Here is a 20,412-nt window from a genome sequence, read left to right on the forward strand (position 1 = left end):
TCTAAGACCCTAAAACTTTTTAGATAAATTTAAATTTAATTAAAATTTTCAATTATTGTGAAGAATTTTTTTAAATAAATTTAAATATTTAAAAAAAATTTGAATTGATATTTTTTAAAAATATTTATGCAAAATTATATTTTAATAAATAATTCAATTCCTGTGAAATGTTTACTATTTATGAAAATAATTGAATGTTTTCGTAGAATTTTATCAAAAATTTTGTTTAATAATATTGAATTCTTTTAGAAAATTTTATTAAAATAATAAATATTAAAAATCATTAAGTGGAGAACATTTAAATTTTTACATTTGATGAAAATAATTGAATTACAAAGAATAATTTTGCTTTTTATAAAGATAATTAAAATCTTGACGAGAATTTAAAAAAAAAATTTGAAAATAATTGAATTTTTGCAACGAATTCTATTATTTTTGAAAATAATTAAATTTTGCAAAGAATTTTATTAAAATTCATAAAAATAATTGAATTTTTAGGTCTAAATTTAATATTTATTCAGATAATTGAATTGCTTTGAAAATAATTGAATTCTTTTAATAAATTTTTAATTTCATGAAAATAATTGAATTTCGACGAATAATTTTGCTTTTTATAAAAATAATTAAAAAATCTTGACGAGAATTTAAAATTTTTTTTGAAAATAATTGAATTTTTTGGAGAATTGCCTTAAAATTCAATTATTTTTTCTACAGAGTTTTTAACTAAAATTATTCTCTAAATCCATTATTTTTAAAAATTTAAATAAAATTCTTTGCAATAATTCACTTATTTTCATAAATAATAAAATTCTGCGAAGAAATTAAATTATTTTGTAAATTTTAATATAATTCTTGAATTGAAAATACTGGAATTCTTAAAAATAATTTTTTTTTAAAGAATTATATTATTTATAAAAATTATAAGAATTGAATTCTTATGAAGAATTTTATTAAAAATTTTCATAATAATTGAATTTCTTCGTTGAATTTTATTATTTATGAGAATAATTGAATTCTTCTGAAGAATTTTTTTTAAATAATTGAACTTTTCCTTAGAATTGAATCCTATTTTGGAAATTATGATGAAACTATTTTAAAAATTAGTTTTTTAAAAATAATTGAATTTATTAAAAATATTGTAATGTAATTTTTTTAAAATAATTGAATTTATTAAAAGATTTTTATAGTTTACTCAAACCAAACTCAAAAAACACTAGAATTTTCTCATGAGTTCTAAAAATTTAATTTTTTCCAGTATTTTTAATAAAATTTTCTGACTTTTCCCTGATTAATTCTACTTTCCCTGAATTTTTCCTAATTTTCCTGCTATTATATTGATTCCAGTTCCAAAAAACTTAAATTTAACATAACTTACATTCAATTATATATACACTTTGGTATTTTTAAGCACTTACGACAGGTTTTATTAAAAAATAAATAAAATGACAATTGTCAAAGTGTATTAGAATGCCATTGAGGGCGGAAGGGGGAAATTTAATCGAATAAAAAAATAATGTAAAAATAATGATTCAATTTGAATCTATTGTTAGGCGAGTATAATATTACACCCCGTGGAAGTTTAGTCAGATTTATTTTCGAAACCCTACTGGTGTTCCCAGGGCGATTAATATGAAATACTTATAAACGTGACTTCATACGTGATTGCAAATATACTCTAACCGCCTAGCAAATAGATTTCCACTTCTACAATATAAGGAAGAGTTCAAATCTGCATATTATTTTTCCATTGTGCAATAAATCGATAATACACCTTCTAAAGGTTTGTAACATTTATTATTTAACGAATAAAATATCTGACAGTAGTTACTACAACTACTGACAGTCCAATATTTTCTATTTATTATTCAACATGACCTTTAGGGGCATCGAAAATGAATTTTTGGAAAAATGTTTCATTCGTTGCATTATGATTCAAAAAAAAAGTTTCTGCACACAATTTCTTTTGACATGATTTCACGACAAAAAATACACACTAAACATGAATAATAAAACACACGAAAGGCTATGCATTTGTTATTCATAAAGGTTCCTTGTTAATTCTTATTCCTTTTCTGACATTCAAAGCTCATGTGGATGAAAAAAAAAAAAATGCGAAAAACAATGCAGATTCAGGTTCGATAAGAAAAGACTTTAAAGTGGGACACATATTTGCGTTTCGTTAGGAATGTGCAAACGTGTTCATAAGCTTATAAGTTTGCGCGTACAACTATATCTATATATGTGTACACGCTTTCACAATGTCTAATTGATGTTAGAGCTGAATGGATATATATTCCGAGAGAGAGAGAGAGAGAGAGAGAGAGAGAGAGAAAAAAGGGTGAGAACGCGCCATATTTAGACAAACGTTATAACTCAAAAATTAAAAAATACATCGCGAATCAGCAATGAATGGCGAATGTATAATGACGATGTTTGCCCGTTGAGGTCAGAAAAAAAATTTTAAACGAGAATAAATTGCGTATGCCAGTATGTGGACAGAGAACCAGGAATCACATCTCGAGAGGAAAGTTTCGCCAATATTTTATCAGTTTTACAAACACAAATATTTCACGACCTATTCGCATGAGCATATGGGGGATTCGAATATATGGAAAATTTATATTAACTGACATATATAACGGTAGCGGGTATATATTATAATTTTCACTATATATACTTCCACTATATTCAATTTTGAAACATTGTATTTTTGAACCTTAATCAGAGTTGCCGGAAAAAATTAATGCAATTTTCTTTATCCCTGATTTTCAATCAATCCCTAATTTTAAATCCATTTAAAGAATTAAATAATAAAATAATAATTAAATCTATTTTTCCAGACCCTAAAGAATATTATGATTCACTCAAAAAATTATTATTACATTTATTTACGAATTTCTTTAATTGGAAAATTATTCTTTAAACACCAATAACTTAATTTTTAAATAAATATTTAATCATTATTATTTTTCCATAGGAATTTAAGATTTTCAAAAATTTCGCAAATTCAAATCTTTTGAAATTCAATAACTTTTAAGAACATTATTATAAATACATGAAGATATCGAGCACTCCGAGTCTTTTTGTTTCAGAATTTTTTAGTAGTTTTCTTGCCTATAGTGCTTCTAGTTAAGTTTAGAATGATTTAGAACTATTTCAGATATAGTTTTTAAAAGTGAAAAAGATTCAGAATTCTCGACAACTACTGCCTTCGCATCGCAATTTAAAAATAAAAAAAAGCTTTTGTACTAGAAACTCAAACATATTTCCATATGAAAAAAAGAATAACGGAATTGTCATTTAGGTTCGTGTTAGAAGTGCGAAGAAAAAAGCATTTCAATGCTCGGATAACAATAACCCATGGAAAAAGAACAGTTATTGAAACGATATGGAGATGAAGTAAAGATATGATTGAAAGGTGAGGCAAAAATTTCTTTGCCATGCTTTTTAAAAGCATAATAATTCTTTTGCAGAAGCCTTCGAATTTATATCGTTATATTACATCACTGCGCGTGTGTATTACTTTTCACGACGCACGTAATCGTGTTTATGTTTATATATATGTTACTTTGTTACAACTATTTTACAAGCTTACTAAATGCACCTGCTTTATCATCTCTTTCTCTCTCTCTCTCTTTTTCTCTTTTTCTTTTTTCTCACTGTCGTTAAACCGGAATATACGCCTGACAAAATGACGTGTACAAAAATTATCTTTCGAACACACTATATAAAGACACATCAAATCCCCGTTTTTCTTTTCGTTTTTATCGTTTTTTATAATCGCCTATAACAGGATATGAGTTGCACGTCTTGTAAATCATAATCCTTATAAATGATTCACACGATTGCGTTATATAAGTTTTTTCTTTTTAATGGATTTCTAATTGTAAAAATATCTATTGCGGAAAAGGGGTATAGTAACATTTACTATACATTCATAGTAAAATGATCTTTACTACGAAAACAGTCAAAACTGACAGAAATGTTTAAACTAATTTTTTACATTGAAGCGATGAACCGTTATTTTTTCGAGGAATTAGAGAATCTATAATCTAAAATTGGAAAATAATTCTCAATTGTCATATCGGATCAGTGATCAGTGTAAATAGAGAAGGTCGTCGTTCTGTCAGCATCAGGCTCACTGACCTTCGTAACTTACAAAAGAATTGCTCAATTCGCTCTTATATGATTAGTGCCTTGCTATTAGTAATTAATTGAACGTGACCAGTGTTGTACAATTGTTATTATTTGTGAATGAATGCGCTTCATCGATTCTATGCAATCTGCAAAAATAATTTACCGAGTATTTTTTAAATTATTTCCAGTATCATCAACACATGGAACATTAAGTAATTTGTTTCTCTTTCAATTTTTCTAGAAATTGAAAAAATAAAAATTTTTACATTTGGAATAAGGGTTGCCACAGGTCAGGAAAAAGTCGAGCATTTTTATTAAAAATACTGGAAAAAATTAAATTTTTAGAATCCATAAGAAATTAAATTATTTTCAAAAAATATTAAAAAAAATTGTCAACATTTCAATTATCTTTATAACTAAATAGCAAAATTCTTCGACTAAATTCAATTATTTTCATATAATGCATGACAAGCATTCAATTATTTTCAGAAATTTTAATAAAATTCATGGTAAAATTTCAATTATTTTCATAAATAATAATATTAATCACTAGAATGTTCTTTAGATTCAGGGATTTGGCCATTTTGAATGTCACTTTTCTGTTATTTATATGAAAAAAAAAGAAAATATTGATTCAAAGCTGTTTTCGACGTGCGGTGAATTATTATCAAGAATATACTTGAGGCCTTTCTGATATACGTTTTAAACGATTCGCGATGCTTTGGCTCATGTCCATTCCAAATTAGCAAGGGAATACTGTAATTTACCTGTATAGTGGAATATATACACTTCCTTTAATATTTTTTAAATGGACAATTTTTTCACATTCCCTCGATTAAGTTATACACTTTTAATCGCGACTGCGTTTAACCACGCCTTTATCGGCCACATATATAATTGTTCTTAAATGGCAAATAAGCAACGAACCCATAACTAAGATGCGGAATAAAATTGGTTCTCCGCTATAATGAATACTTCACTTTTAACAAAAATTTAACGTTTTACGTTCAGTGCAGAAATTTCCCTACTTTTCCCCATTTGAAACGGGACCAAACAAGTTTCAGATTAGGCCCATGTTTGAGCAGAATAAGAATAGTTTTCTTTTTAAAAAAGAATAATTTTTTTAAACACTTAATGTTTTTTGAAGACTTTTCTTTCTAAACTATTCCATGAAACTATTATTTTATTTAAATATTCTTTTTCGAAAATCGCACAAGCGAAAACGAATCATTTGGTTCGATTAATCTTTTTCTTGTCGGAAATTTAATTCCTGCTTTTAGAAGAATGCGATTTATCATTCGGCAGCATTGAGATTGGAAGTGAGCCAGATATTGTGCCTACAGAATTTTCTTTTGACTCGGAGTAAAATTTACCGAGAGCCACACAGAGGGAGAGAATATTAATTCGAAATTTGCAATTTTAGACTTTGTGATAAGTGAGAAAAGAATTTACTAGAGGCAGTAGTTTCGTTAAATTTTTATCAATGTTGTTGTGAGTGGGTAGGTTTCTAAATTTTGAGACCAAAACCTGTGGTGGATTCAAATTCATTCTTTGGTATTTAGTGGAAAATTGGCCAAGTGCCACAATTCTAATAATGACACTGGTTTGCCATTGCGGTATTTCATGCAAGTTTGTAATGTCACCATTTTAGTAATTAGACCGTTAACTGGATGCCATTACTCAGATAAGGTGTTATGATCTTGAACTTGAATGGTGTAAATAATTCTCCTCTTTACTTTATTTATTTACTTCTTAATTTACTTTACTGATTCCCAAGGGAGGAAGAAGTGTATTTACCCAATTTATTTACATTTTGTCTTTATTTATTTACTTTCTAATTTAATTTAATTTACTCTAATACGTCGCCTTTTTTACTTTACAGCAGAAAATTAATTGATCTCCAGAGTGGGAAAAATTTCCATACAATTAAAAATTCAAGAATGCGGAGTCCAATTTAAACAAACACGTTTCGTTCCTAGTTTACTTTTCACTCGAGCTATTCTCGAATGAAATTTTTCTGCTGAAAAAAAATCCTTTTCAAAATACAAGTATTATTCTCAAAAATGTTTGTTGATTTTTGTCCAACAATCATGTTATTTATTTAGAAATTCCGAATTTTGGGTAATACTTAAACAAAGTCTGGCGAGATGATGGAAAAAAAATTAGAAAAAATAAGAATTCATTGTGATGATAAACGAATGTTTGAAAATTGCAAATGAAAGTATTGACCTTGCAATGTTGGTAATTGTATTTTCGTACTTTTTCGCGCAAAACAACGTAAACTGACAGCGTGGGTGAATATCTGATTCACACTTTTACTTTACGCCGTTGCGCTAAAACAGGCGAGTGACTGTATACGCGAACATTAAGCAGACGGTTTCGTTTCAAACAGATGCTAGTTGCTATTCAGTTATAGTGTGTAATATTCCACGTATCATGTGTATTCGCATGTCGTACATTAACATTAATAGTATGCACTATTTCCCTTCACGAATCTTACTATTTCTAATCTGATGCTATTCAACTTTTGAATCACAACTCGAACAATCAAATCAAATCATTATCAATCAAAATACAATCATTAGATTGCATTTTGATTTATACATTTGAGCTTAAAAAAAATGGGTCTAGATTTTGTGTATGCTTTGAAGCATTGAGTGTTGTTATTTTAAATGAAGATATAAGACGAAAATTCCTGCTTCGTTCTAAAAATGATCAAAGATATAAAAACGGAACGTTCTTGCTTAATATACGGTTTACAATAAGTGTCGTGACCACTTTTGTCTTGAAAGATTTTTTTCTTTTTTCGCAGTTAAATTTCTCGGTTTGACTATTCATTTGCGATATGTTTGAAGTCATGTGCATGACTCTTAAGCTCCTAGGCGGTTTACGTTCGCGTATACTTATAAATCAGTGCGGTATATGCGAGAGTAGTAATTGCAGTAATCCGCAGGGCTGTGACTCAAGTACATACAGGAGGTGCGTTGGGTGGTCTCAAGGAGCCCAAGAATCTAAGTCTATGATCTAAAAGATAAATATATCTATATACTTGAAACGGCAGGTGTACTTCACTCATCGTCCATTTATCCCTTCTGTATCACTTACTCTTTCAAATCACTTCTTTACTCGAGTCTATTTTTCAAACAACATTTTTTGCTTCGTACTTTTCTCCGAGGTGCGTCATATTTTGTTGTTTCCAACCCAAAAAGGAATAGATAATGTTCCAGAAAGGCAATTCTTTAGAAAGCATTTTCTTTTTTTATTTTAATATGCAAAAATTTCTGAAAAAAAACAATTGTTGAATTTTGATCAACATTGGAAAATACCCCAGTTAAGTCTAGAATTTAGTTAAAGAAAATATATAATTAGAATAATGGGTATTTTTCAGAATGCGGTGATGATTTGCAATTCCGTGAAGAACATTATAATGAACGATTGTTTAATGATATATTAATAACTATAATAAGATAGTACGGTTTATTGATTTACACATTATGTGAGACGTGGAATAGCAAATTACAACGTGATGATATTGTTATTACCATTAGCTAATGGGAGAATGAATTAAATGCAATATTAAGTTACGGCGTCGTCATCATATGTAATGATTGGCGCTTTAGCCTAAGGCGACACACCATTTGTGCAGTATAAACAATAATTTCATACCCTTCACTGCAGACGCTCGTTAACCTATAAATGTCGTGCCCTGCTCTGCTATCACCCACATATAAGCGCGCATTGACTGGACACTCACTAAATGGCAAGTGTTTCAATAAAACTCGAAATACTCCGAATCCCCTTTCATCTCTTCTTCCCGGAAACTATCAATTTCACACTACGTATTTCGTAATCGTAAAAATAATGAAAATAATTACCTAAATTACCTAAAATACTTTAATCAAAAAGAAATCATTTTCCCCACCCCAAGGAGGAAATAGTTTTCAATTCTCATCCAACTTTTCCATTTTCTACATATTGAATTTCAATTTATTAAAAAAACTTCCTTCATTCTTACACGTAAAAAAAATACATAAACCGTAAAGTTGCAGGAATAATAATGATGGTGGGAGAGAATTTATTAGGCCTTTCACGTGCATAAAATGTAAGTTATGCCTCATGATGCTTCACTATGATTAGCATAAATTCTGAGAAAAATTTTTTTTTTCTTTTTTCGAAAAAAAAACTTGAAATGTTTCATCGATGACGAAAAGAATTCAATTGAGAGTGACTTCATGCTCTCATTTTTTGATATGACGTTTGTCAGGTTAACTAACATTACGCCCTGGTACACAAGTTATTAGTCATAATTTGCGTAAAATGATAATATGGAAAATCCACAATAGAGACGAAAAATGATGTCAGATCCTTTATAAAAATACTTGTCTACTTATTTTGTAATTGAAGAAGCTTCTTCCGAATTCAACTCCTCGTTTCTCTGAATGTCAATTAATATAAAAACACTGAAAATCATTTCTTCAACTGAACGAAAACGTCTTTTTAACATCCATTCATTTATTTTACGATCGCGTCTATTTTTATCCCTTAAATTCATCATTCTTTACTGAGAATTATCACATAATCTATTTATTTTCTTAATCATAGTAATTAGTAATGATTAAATATTTATGATTTTTTCGAATAATTATTTTACCTTTAAAAATATTTTTAAATAAATTCGAAAATCATTTTTTAGAATGAATCAGATCTTTTAGGTTAAGGGGAAAAAATAAAAATTCTGTCCCGCAATCAGAGAAGAGTCGGAGAGACAAAATTAAATTTTTGTGGTACAACTTCTTTTTGCCTATAACAGAACTTTGTTCTATTTTATAATAGAAATATTAGTTAAAATATAGAAATTGGTTAGAACGTCTGGAACCTTCTACGAAATGATTATCGAAATTTTTCGAGAATTTCGAACATACTTTTATATACCAGTAATTAAGGACGACTATTATATTAGAAGATTGCCGTTTGTGTATATGAGCTTAATTAGACTGCTAGCAGAAATTTGAAAGTCAATTTGGGATTCCAGCGTATATGCAATAATTGTCTAATTATAAAACCCGGAAAAAATATAAAAATCGTGTCGCGAACCTATTTTCTATATAGTATAGCTGAATTTTAATAAAAAGAGGAGCCATAGATTTTTTATGACATAATTGACGCATATACGCCACTTATGAAGAATAAAATTAGTGATTCTCTTCACTGTATATAGATAATCGTTTTTGCAGTTATAAATGGAATGTCAGGAATATTGAGAATGCAACAATAGAGAATATAACAGAATCATAATCAGGGTTGCCACAAAAATTTAATTTTCCTTTTCCCTGATTTTGCAGACCAATTCTACTTTCTCTGATATTTCTCTGATTTTCCTGACCTGTTACCTGATAATATAACAGACGTCGAAAATGACTTTATAATACAAGATATCAAAAATGATACCGAGGTAAAAATTACAACGAAGCAATTTGCTTAAAGTATATTATAGAGTTTGATGAAAGAGGTACGAAATAGGCAAAAAGATGACGAGAAGCTGAGAAGTTTGTAAAAAGAAAAAAAAGAAAAGCGTAGGTGAAGGTCCGTTTATGTCTATACTTATTTATATACATAGGAGGCGCAAAACAAAAGAGGCTAAAAAGTGTGGCAAAAATCAAAAAACCGGGAAAGGAAAGACTGCGTGCGTAGGTTCATTCAAGTATCGTGTTTGCATTTTTCTTCAACCGATAATCCAGCACAATTTTGTGTCAGTACTCTCTCTCTCTCTCCGCTTCTCAATCTGTTTGTCCCGCGTGGGAAGAAACAAAAAAAACAGTGGATCGATGACAGGAAAATTACTCTTTCATTTGCATTTTACCGGAACTTTATTAATTACTAAGGGAAAAAATACATTGTTTTAGGCCCAGACTTTTGATTTTTTTTTAATTATCAGTTATCATCCACATAATATTGATGAAACATTTACCATTCTACCAAAGAAGTGGCTAAATTAGACTTTCCTGACTTTTCCTGAGGCAACCCTGAAAACTATAAACATTCATCAAAATCTTTACTAAATTTTTGAAAAATCCAAAAACAAGTTTACATCTTCACTATAAATATTAATTTTAGAAACCAAATTAAGAATCCTAATCGAGCATGATTGAATAATTAAGAAAACGTCTTTTATTAGCAATCGCATTTTTGACCATTTTTCTACCCGTTTTGATTTTTCGAACCATCTTTTGTGTTCTGTAAAGTGTATAGTTTAGAGTACAGTTGGCCTTGGAAGGAGATTTTTAGCTCCTACGGCAATTTCTTTATACTTGTACGAAAAGACCAATACCACAGTAATTTTGATTCTATGCGTGTTTTAACATCTTTTGTTTTACGATGCATAAAAGTGTACAGTACCATTAAGAATGTTCGGAAGATGGGAAAATTTCTAAATTAAGAAAGAAAAGGTTAATTAAAAAGGCGTATGTCAAACACAAACAATTTATGTCTCCCTCATACGGTGCTTTACGTCTTTTCATAAAAATAGAAAAAAACATCTTGTATTTTAAAAAAACTGAATAATTCCAAAACATTTTATCTGACAACTTAACTAAATTTTACTACTTTCACTTTGCAGTCATTCTTAATTTCCTCGTAAAAAATATTTTCACAAAAAAAAAAAAATGTTAATCCCAAAATAGACAAAATCGAACAAAAATGTAGGACTTTTAAATTAAAAAAAATATGTTTACGATTTTGTATTCCACTATCTCCGTACAAGTGAAAAAGTATCATCAAAAGAAATCGAAAGTCATGAAAAACGATAACTAAAAGTTAAAACTAAAAGTTAAAAATTCCAATTGAGATAAATGGAGAAGATTGAAATGGCATCTTGGGAGGTAAAAGATGTTTGTGGCATTAATGTTAAAACGAATGTTTTATTGCACATGAAAAAATGGAAAAGAATTAAATAGATATTCAAGACTCGTTTGATTAGAAGCGTGCTGATGGCCTACGCAATATTCCTTCTGTTACTTCACAAAAAAAAAAAAAAAAAAATCACTACAGGTTTCATTCGCCAACTTGCCGCACGTGCCGCAAAATAATCTCGATCATATCTCATAAAATACTTTTCGCTACTCTGTTGATTTTCGGTCATTCTATTTTTAAAATAAAATTTATTCCCCTCAGCGCTGAATAAAAAAATCTCTTTGCAATATTGAATAAATCCTCTGAATATAAATAATAAAATAAATCCAAATACATTCTCTACTTTTAAATAAAGCAAGTAAATAAAAAATACGGTAAGTAAAGTAAAACATAAAGTGAATAAAAAGAAAAAGTAAATATAGTGAATAAAGTAAAAAATAATCTAAATAAAATCGAATATAAAAATTTACAAATATTAACATTCGAAAATAAATAAAATAATAAATCAAGTAAATGAAATAAATCGAATAAATGCAAAACAATAAATTATTAAAATCACAAAAACAAAACATTCATTTTGAAAATATTAAATGTCCGAGATTTAATGTACAACTAGTTTTATTGCTTATCAAAGATGAAACGAATCTAGAATTAACAAGTGACGTAACATTAAATGCCTAAAGCTCGGTCGATGTACTCGAAATCATCGTTATCACAAATTATATGGAACAGATCACGAGTGGCTACATTTTATGGAGAATTTTTCGAGTGGTCGATTGAAGTGTACTCGTAAATTTTATTTTAGGAAGTAGATCGACCTCTAGATATACACTCACATACATATATATTCGTTCCGAGTGTTGTACAGTTCCGGATTTGTGCGATCTCCATATATCCACTTATAGAATTTATTTTCATAAAGCAAAAAATTTTTTTCATACACAGTAATTACCGAATCAATGCAGGGAAAAATTTTTTTAGAAATAATTTTTCTAACCGAAAAAATATTTAAACATAAAAGAATGTATTACAAAGAACTGTACGCAAAAAATCAAAGTATCTAAGATATTTAACACTAGCTTTTCAATTAAACATAAATTAGAAAATTAAAACTTGAAATAATTTTAAAAACTTTCGATTAAGCTTTTTGCAAAAAAATTGTTCCATAAAATTTTTAATTAAAAATATGAAAAATTCAAACCAAAGATTTTAATTTGAAACCTTTACAAAAATCAATTATTTCTAAAAACTGCAGTTATTAGTTAACTTACCCAAAATTCAATTATTATCTAAAACTTGAACTGGAATTAATTTTTAAATCAATTTTTATTAGAAAATTCTACGAGAATTCAATTATTTAAATAAAAAGATAAATAATTTATTAAATAATTAAAATTTCATGTAGAATTTTATCAAAATTTTTTAAAATAATTAAATTCTTTCGGCGAATTGAAAAAATAATTTTAAGAATAAATGCAATTTTCTATCAGTTTATTTAAAATTGTATAAAAAATCATTTAAATCCTGCGGTAAGTTTTGTTATTTATGAAAATAATTTAATTCTTGCAACGAAATTTATTAAAAAAATTTTTAAAGAATTGAATTCCTGTGAAGAATTTTATTCAAATTTTTTTAAATAATTGAATTTCTCACAATTTTTTTTATACTTTTTGAAAACAATTAAATTCTATTCAAAAATTTCATTAAAAAAATGAAAATAATTGAAATCTTGCAAACGAAGTATTAGAAGTTTTTAAAATAATTGAATTTTTGTGATAATTATTGTTATTTATGAAAATAATTGAATTTTGCAAAGAATTTGATTAAAATCTAAAAGAAAAACTGAATTATTTCAAAAAAATTTAATTTAAATTATATTTAAAATAATTGAATTTTTTCGAACAATTTTATTAAAAAATTTGAAAATAATTGAATTCCTGTGAAAAATTCAAATATTTTTGTAAATAATTGAATTCTTCCAAGGAATTTAAAAAAATATTTTTTTAAATAATTGATTTTTTCGAGGAATTGAAATTAAATTTTTAAGAATAATTACATTTTTCAGTAATTCCTGTCAAGTTGTATTAAAGATAATTGAATTCCTGTAATGACTTTTATTTTTTCTGAAAATAATTGAATAGTTGTTAAGAATTTTTTTTTTTAATTTTAAAAAATAATTGAATTCCTGAGAAGAATTTTATTATTTAAGGAAATTATTGAATTATTGCGAAAAATTTTATTAAAATGTTTAAAAAGAATTGAATTACTGTTAAAAATGTTGTTATTTTTAAAAATAATTGAACAGTTGCAAGAATTTTATTAAAATTTTCAAAAATAATTGAATTCCAGAGAAAAATATTATTATTTATAAAAATAATACATTTCTTGTAAAGAATTTTATTCAAATTTTTTTAAATAATTGAATTTTTCAGAATTTTAAAAAAAATTTTGAAAATAATTAAATTTTATCGAGAAATTTCATTGAAAAATTGAAAATAACTGAAATCTAACGAAGAATTTTATTAAAATTTTTTTATTAAATAATTGAATTTCTATGAAAAATTTTATTTTTGAAAAGAATTGAATTCTTGTGAAGAATTTTCTTAAAATTTCTTAAATAATTGAATTCCTTTGAAATTTTTATTAAAAGTTAGTTTAAATAATTGAATTTTATTCTTTTGGAAAATGAGAAAAAATTTTGATAATAATTGAAATTTTGCCAAGGATTTTATTAAATTTTTATGAAAATAATTAAAATTCGAAATTAAGTTATTTAAAAAGAAATTTTGGTCAGAAACAGAAAAAATTGAAGGTTTTGTATTAGAATTCTTGGCAATTTATAGTTTATGAGGGAAACAAAAGAAGACACAAAAATTCCAAATTTTTTTATAAATTCTAAAAATTTAATATTTTCTAGTACTTTTAATAAAAACCCCTGACTTTTTCCTGATTTCCCTGACAAATTCTAATTTCCCTGACTTTTCCCTGAATTCTCTGACCTGTAGCAACCCTGTAATAGGTAAACTTTAGAAAATTTGTCTCTTGTCGAGAGGAAATAAATTATAAAAATCGCACTAGAGGAAGAGATATGTCGTCATAATTTATCTGCAGGTCGATTCACGGGAGAAATAGGGAGGGCCAAGCAAGGCATGCAATCATTTCGCTCATAGGTTAAACGGAGGTCAATATCGACGTGCTGAAAAGGCAAAGGATCAATACGTCGATTACGATTCGAAAAAAGAGATAAAAAGAAAGAATAATTATATTGAAAACGGGTGCCAAAAGGGATTTAAAATAGAACGTCCAACGTCTATTATTCAGAAAGAGGAAAAAAAAAGAAATTCTGGTCCACTTATTCAAGTATCAAACACTTCACTTATTAAACAACCAATTAATTTTGTCTGCTAATCAGTCAATCCATTAATTAAGTTGTTATTATTATTTATTTATTTTATTTTTTATTTCTTTTTTATTTTTATTGATAAATAATATTTTTCTTTTCTAATAATCTATAAATGTTGCACCTGTAGTTTATCTCTTGGTCAGCAGTACATCTTTTTATTGATAAATAATATTTTTCTTTTCTAATAATCTATATTTGTTGCACCTGTAGTTTTTCTATTGGATACCAGTGCATAAAATTAAGAAATAAGTGAAGTACATAAAGACGAAAGTTCAGACTTCTGTTACGTGGCATTCAGTTTAAAACAAAAAATAAATATTGAAGTTCGTCTGATTGTTCCTGTATATCAAATATACAAATAAGTTTGACACCAAGGCGGTAAGCATTTACAATTTTTAAGAACTAATTTGTATTTATTTGAATTATTCCATTAGTAATATTTACAGATTAAAAAATTAGTATTTCGGGTCGATTACGTAATTTCACTTTAACTTCTATTTTCACTTTTACTTTCACTTTGAAAGTTTTTTCATTTTCAATTTCAAGTTCAAAATTTTTCAAAATAAAAGTAAAAATGAAAATCTATTAAAATAAAAGTATAAATAAATATAAAAAAAAGTAAACGAAATTTTGTATCTATTTAAATATTTTTCAAAATTACTGTAAAGAAAGAAAAATAATTAAAATTAAATATTTACCTAATTTAAAAATTAATTCTTATTCAATATTAATTCTACATACAATTTTTTTTTGTAAAATCAAAAAAAGTAAAAGAATATCGTCGTTCATGTCTAAACCTTCAAAAATATTAATAATAACTATTTTATTATTCTAAGCAATGCACTGATAAAAGTCATATGTATTATTTTTATGACCAGACAGTTTTATTAAGTTTCTAATCGCTCGTTACTAACAATTTTTTTCAAATTTTAAAAATGCAATTTTTAAATATTTTTAATTCTGCTCATAAAATCACAATCAGGAGACATAAAAATATTGTTTCATAATTCATAAAGTTAGAATGTAATTTTTAACTCAGAAAAATTTTATTTAAACCAAATATTTATTTGAGTTAAGGGAAGTGTAACACCGATATTTTTAACTATATATCAAGAAAATAATTTAAATATTCATTTGTTTTAAATAATCTTTGTTTTTAGGCTGAAAATACTAAAATACTATAATAAATAATAATAAAACACCTTATTCTGTAATTATCCTTTTCAGACCTTTAAATATCAACTGGAAAAAGTTACAATATATCCGTTAACAATCATGATAAAAATAGCAATAATCTGCTTACTAATTTCCATGATCAGAAGCGAAAGGTGTTCCTTTAGTTCTGAAGAGATGAATCAATTGAAAAATCATTACGAAAAAGCGGAAAAGAAAATGGAAGAAGCAACTCAAAGTCAAAGTGAAAATGCGGCAATTATCCTAGGCTACAGAAGAAGTGGCAAAAGTACACTAATTAATTACTTATTGGAAAATAATAACTTGCAAGAACAAGAAACTACAATTCCGTTAAAAATAAGCTCAACAAGGCAAGAATTAATGAATTTGGACATCTGGGATACTGCTGAATTTTCGGACAATGAAAATAAAATGCAAATATTAATCAATTCCTTTCATCTCTATCATTTGACGAAAAAAGTAGAAAATCTAAAATTTATTTTAGCTATCAACTTTAGTGACATTAAATATGACTATCCTGAAAATATGATAAATCTCTTAAATATTTTGGATGAATACTTGAATGGCTGCTATAAAGATATTTTTCCAAGCATATCAATAATTATCACAGAAGCACCCCTCGAAGTTAATCGTTTTACGGTCAATTCTGATTACATAAAATATAAATTAGACAGGAATCTCTTGTCAAATTCGTATATATCCGATGATTCAAAATCTTTAATACAGGATATAATGAGTAATATCAATCGTGTAGCCTTCCTCAGGCAATCGCAATCTGATCAGAATCCTTCTCCTAATACCAATGATGATATTATTCAAGCTATTAAAACCTGCAAGAGCGTAACCAAATCATCTCACCAGAACATCAGTTTCCCAATTTCAGCACAATTAAAAAATTGCCTGCAAAACACCAATGAAGAATTGATGCCCATGAGTCAACTTCTTGAATTAGGGGAAAAAATCTTTGACATGTTCAAGGAAAACAACAATAGTTTTTGTCAAACGAACGATACAAGTACTTTAAACGAAAATAAAGCCAAATTGGAGAATATCTACAAAAGTATCAATGCTTCTTCAACAGATAATTCTGATGCACTGGCTAAACTTGAACTTCTAAAAAAGAGTCATGATACTATTAAAACCTTCATTGAGGAAAAAAGTTTAGAGTCTAAAATAAGCCATACTAAATTTATTGATAGTATACTTAAATATGGCAAATTTGAAAGAATATGCATTATGTTAGATAGTATTATTAACGAAACAGATCAGAGAATCTCAAAATTAATTTCCATCTGTTCAGAGAAGTTAAACAAAACAAACAATTAAAATAAATATCAAATTAAACCTCAAGAAGAAGAAACCATTTGGCAAAGATTTCAGGAAATACTTTGCAAATTCTTATTTTAAAAACACTAATTTTCATTAGAGGTTAATTTAAATAATTGTGAACTAAAAAATGTATTTTACTGTATCTAGACAGTTATTACGTTAATATTAAAAAATAAATTTCAAAAAATACATTTTCGACTCTTCAGTTTTCATTTCCAATTCATAATCATCATCCTTAAAAATTCCTAAAAATCACATTTAATAATTACTTTTTTAAAATTAGATTTTATAACAAAATTCATATTTTCAATTCCTACAACGAATTTTATTATTCATGAAAAAATTTAAATATTTATAAAAATAATTTAAATCTTGCAAAGTTTATAAAAATTTTTAAATAATTAAATTCCTAAGAAATTTTTATTATTCATAAAAAGAATTCAATTCTTACGAAGATTTTTACAAAAAATGTTTTAAATAATTGAATACTGCCCGTGTAGAAATTTCCCCATTTGTCCCTATCTCTAGTAGGGACCTCGCTAGATTCTGACTAGAATCTCTAGTCTAGAAAAACTAGTCGGGCTTCAATCAAATTCTAGTTAGATAATTCAGACTGGAAAAAACTCACTAGGACCTTATCGATTTCAAACTAGACAAACTAGTGTACAAGTATGACATACATAAATTATCTTTCTATACATATAAATAATTCAGATTAATAGATAGAAAAACTTACTAGCATTATTTATTAAAAAATTTTGCATATTATTTAATTATTTAACATTTTTTAAACAAAATTTTAAATATTGTAGAATATTTTTACAAAAAATTCCAATAAAGCAATTTTATTAAATAAAAATCTTTTATTTAATATGTAAATTTAAAGAATAAAACATAAATAAATATTAATTATGTGGGTATAACTAATTTTTATTACCTAAATATTGTAATATTATTCGTAAAAATAATTTTTTTTTAAAAAGATATGTATGTGCAATTATACTTTAAAATGTTTTTCACAATTAATGCAAGTATTTAATAATAATTAAAAAGATGCTATAATATTATAATTACAATAATAAATTGAATAATATAATTATAATAATTATAGTAAATATAAAAAGCACTGCAATTAGTAATGTTTAATTTTTCAATAATGTCATAATTAATTATTATTAACTATCATTAGGAATGCAGAGTTAAATAAGAGTGATGAATAATAACTCCCTAAAATTCAAAATATTATGAATTAATTATATCTATAACGTTATTGAAAAATTAAACATAACTAATTTATTACATTACTTTTTATATTTTTATATTTACTATAATTGTTTTAATAAATAATAATAATAATAAATAATATAATAATAAATAATATATTACAATATTTAGTTAATAAAAATTAATTATATCCACATAATTAATATTTATTTATGGTTTATTCTTTTTTAATTTACTTAATAAATAAAAGATTTTGTTTAAATAATTAAAAAATTAAGTAATCAAATAATATGCAAACTTTTTTAATAAATAATGCTTGTAAGAATCATCTAACTAGAATTAGATTGGAACCCGACTAGTTTTTCTCGACTAGAGATTCTAGTCAGAATCTAGCGAGAGCCCTACTAGAGATAGGGACAAATGGCGGAATTTCCAAACGGGATGTACTTTAAGCGGAAGTCTATCCAACCTATCATGGCCGAGAGGTATGTGTATCCGTCTGGTGTCCCCAAGGTCCAAGGTTCGAACCCTCATAGGCACGAGATTTTTCGTGTGCAACAATCATTAATAATGTTAATATGAATGGAGAATTCAATTATAAATAAGTTAAGTTGAAAAATAATAATTTTTAAAACCGGTAGAAGTGAACTAGAACTTCTAGTCGGGGCCCTATCAACTAGAGCGTGACAAAATCGACTAGAGCCCCACCAGTTTCTCTAGTTGGAGCCCTTTTTCAAATGGGGTAAACTGGTGAGGTCCCCACTAGAACCCGACCACCATTTCTACACGGGTGTTTGTAAATATTATGAAAATAGTAGATATTGAAAATTATTGAATTGAGAAAAAATTTTTAAAAATAATTAAAGTTTACAAAGAATTCTATTAACATTTTTGATAATAATTGAAATCTTGCGAACGATTTTATTAGAATTTTTTAAAATAATTGAATTTCCAAGAAGAAATTTATTACTCTTAAAAATAATTGAATTCATAAGAAATTTTTATTATTCATAAAAAAAATTGAATTCTTGCAAAGATTTTTACAAAAAAAATTTTAAATAATTGAATACTGTTTGTAAATTTTATGAAAACAGTAGATATTGAAAATCATTGAATTGCGAAAAATTTTTTAAAATAATTAAACTTTACAAAGAATTCTATTAAAATTTGTTGAAAATAATTGAATTCTTGCAAACTATTTTATTAGAATTTTTTAAAATAATTGAATTTCCAAGAAGAAATTTATTACGTTTAAAAATAATTAAAATCTCTTGTGATGAATATTGTTATATTTACAAAAATAATTGAATTATGTAAAGAATTATATAATAATTGAATTCTTTCGAAGAATTATTTATGTAAATAATTGAAATCCTGCGATGAATTTTATTATTTCTGAAAATAATTGAATAGTTGCTAAGAATTTTAATAAAATTTTCAAAAATAATTGAATTCCTAAGAAATTGTTATTATTCATAAAAATAATTGAATTCTTACAAAGATTTTTAAAAAAATTTTTTTCAATAATTAAATACTGTTTATTAATTTTATGAAAATAGTATATACTGAAAATCATTGAATTTGCGAAAAAGTTTTTTTAATAATTAAAGTTTACAATGAATTCTATTAAAATTTTTGAAAATAATTGAATTCTTGCAAATGATTTTATTAGAATTTTTAAAAATAATTGAATTTCCAAGAAAAAATTTATTACTTTTAAAAATAATTGAATTTTTGTGATGAATATTGTTATTTATGAAAATAATTGAATTTTCAAGAAAAAATTTATTATTTTTAAAAATAATTAAATTCTTGTAATGAATATTGTTATTTATGAAAATAATTGAATTTTTCAAAGAATTTTATTCAAATGCCTTAAAATAATTGAATTCTCGGGAATAATTTTGTTATTTATCTTTAATAATAAAAATTTAAAAAAAAATTTTTTTCTTTTCAAAGAATTATTTATGAAAATAATTGAATTTTTCAAAGAATTTTATTCAAATGCCTCAAAATAATTGCATTCTCGGGAATAATTTTGTTATTTATCTTTAATAATAAAAATTAAAAAAAAAAATTTTCTTTTCAAAGAATTATTTATGAAAATAATTGAATTTTGCAAAGAATTTTTTTCAATTTTTTGTTTGTTTGTATAATTGAATTCTCGTGAAAAATATTATTATTCATAAAAATAATTTATTTCTTGTGAAGAATTT

General features: G+C 25.7%; 2 protein-coding genes across 4 annotated transcripts in view; one reads left to right on the forward strand and one right to left on the reverse strand.

Annotated features, from left to right (window-relative positions):
• Positions 1 to 20,412, reverse strand: part of LOC122501993 (HIV Tat-specific factor 1 homolog) — a 133,060-nt gene that overhangs the window by 21,504 nt on the left and 91,144 nt on the right. The gene's annotated exons all lie outside the window — the stretch shown is intronic.
• Positions 14,670 to 17,163, forward strand: LOC122501995. The gene is made up of 2 exons (XM_043611825.1): positions 14,670 to 14,827; positions 15,677 to 17,163. Exon 2 carries the CDS (start codon positions 15,725 to 15,727, stop codon positions 16,967 to 16,969), a length of 1,245 nt encoding a protein of 414 aa, XP_043467760.1. The 5' UTR covers positions 14,670 to 14,827; positions 15,677 to 15,724; the 3' UTR covers positions 16,970 to 17,163.

This window comes from Leptopilina heterotoma, unplaced genomic scaffold (genome assembly GCF_015476425.1).
Source record: "Leptopilina heterotoma isolate Lh14 unplaced genomic scaffold, ASM1547642v1 Lhet_22, whole genome shotgun sequence".
Taxonomy (NCBI): Eukaryota; Metazoa; Arthropoda; class Insecta; order Hymenoptera; family Figitidae; genus Leptopilina; species Leptopilina heterotoma.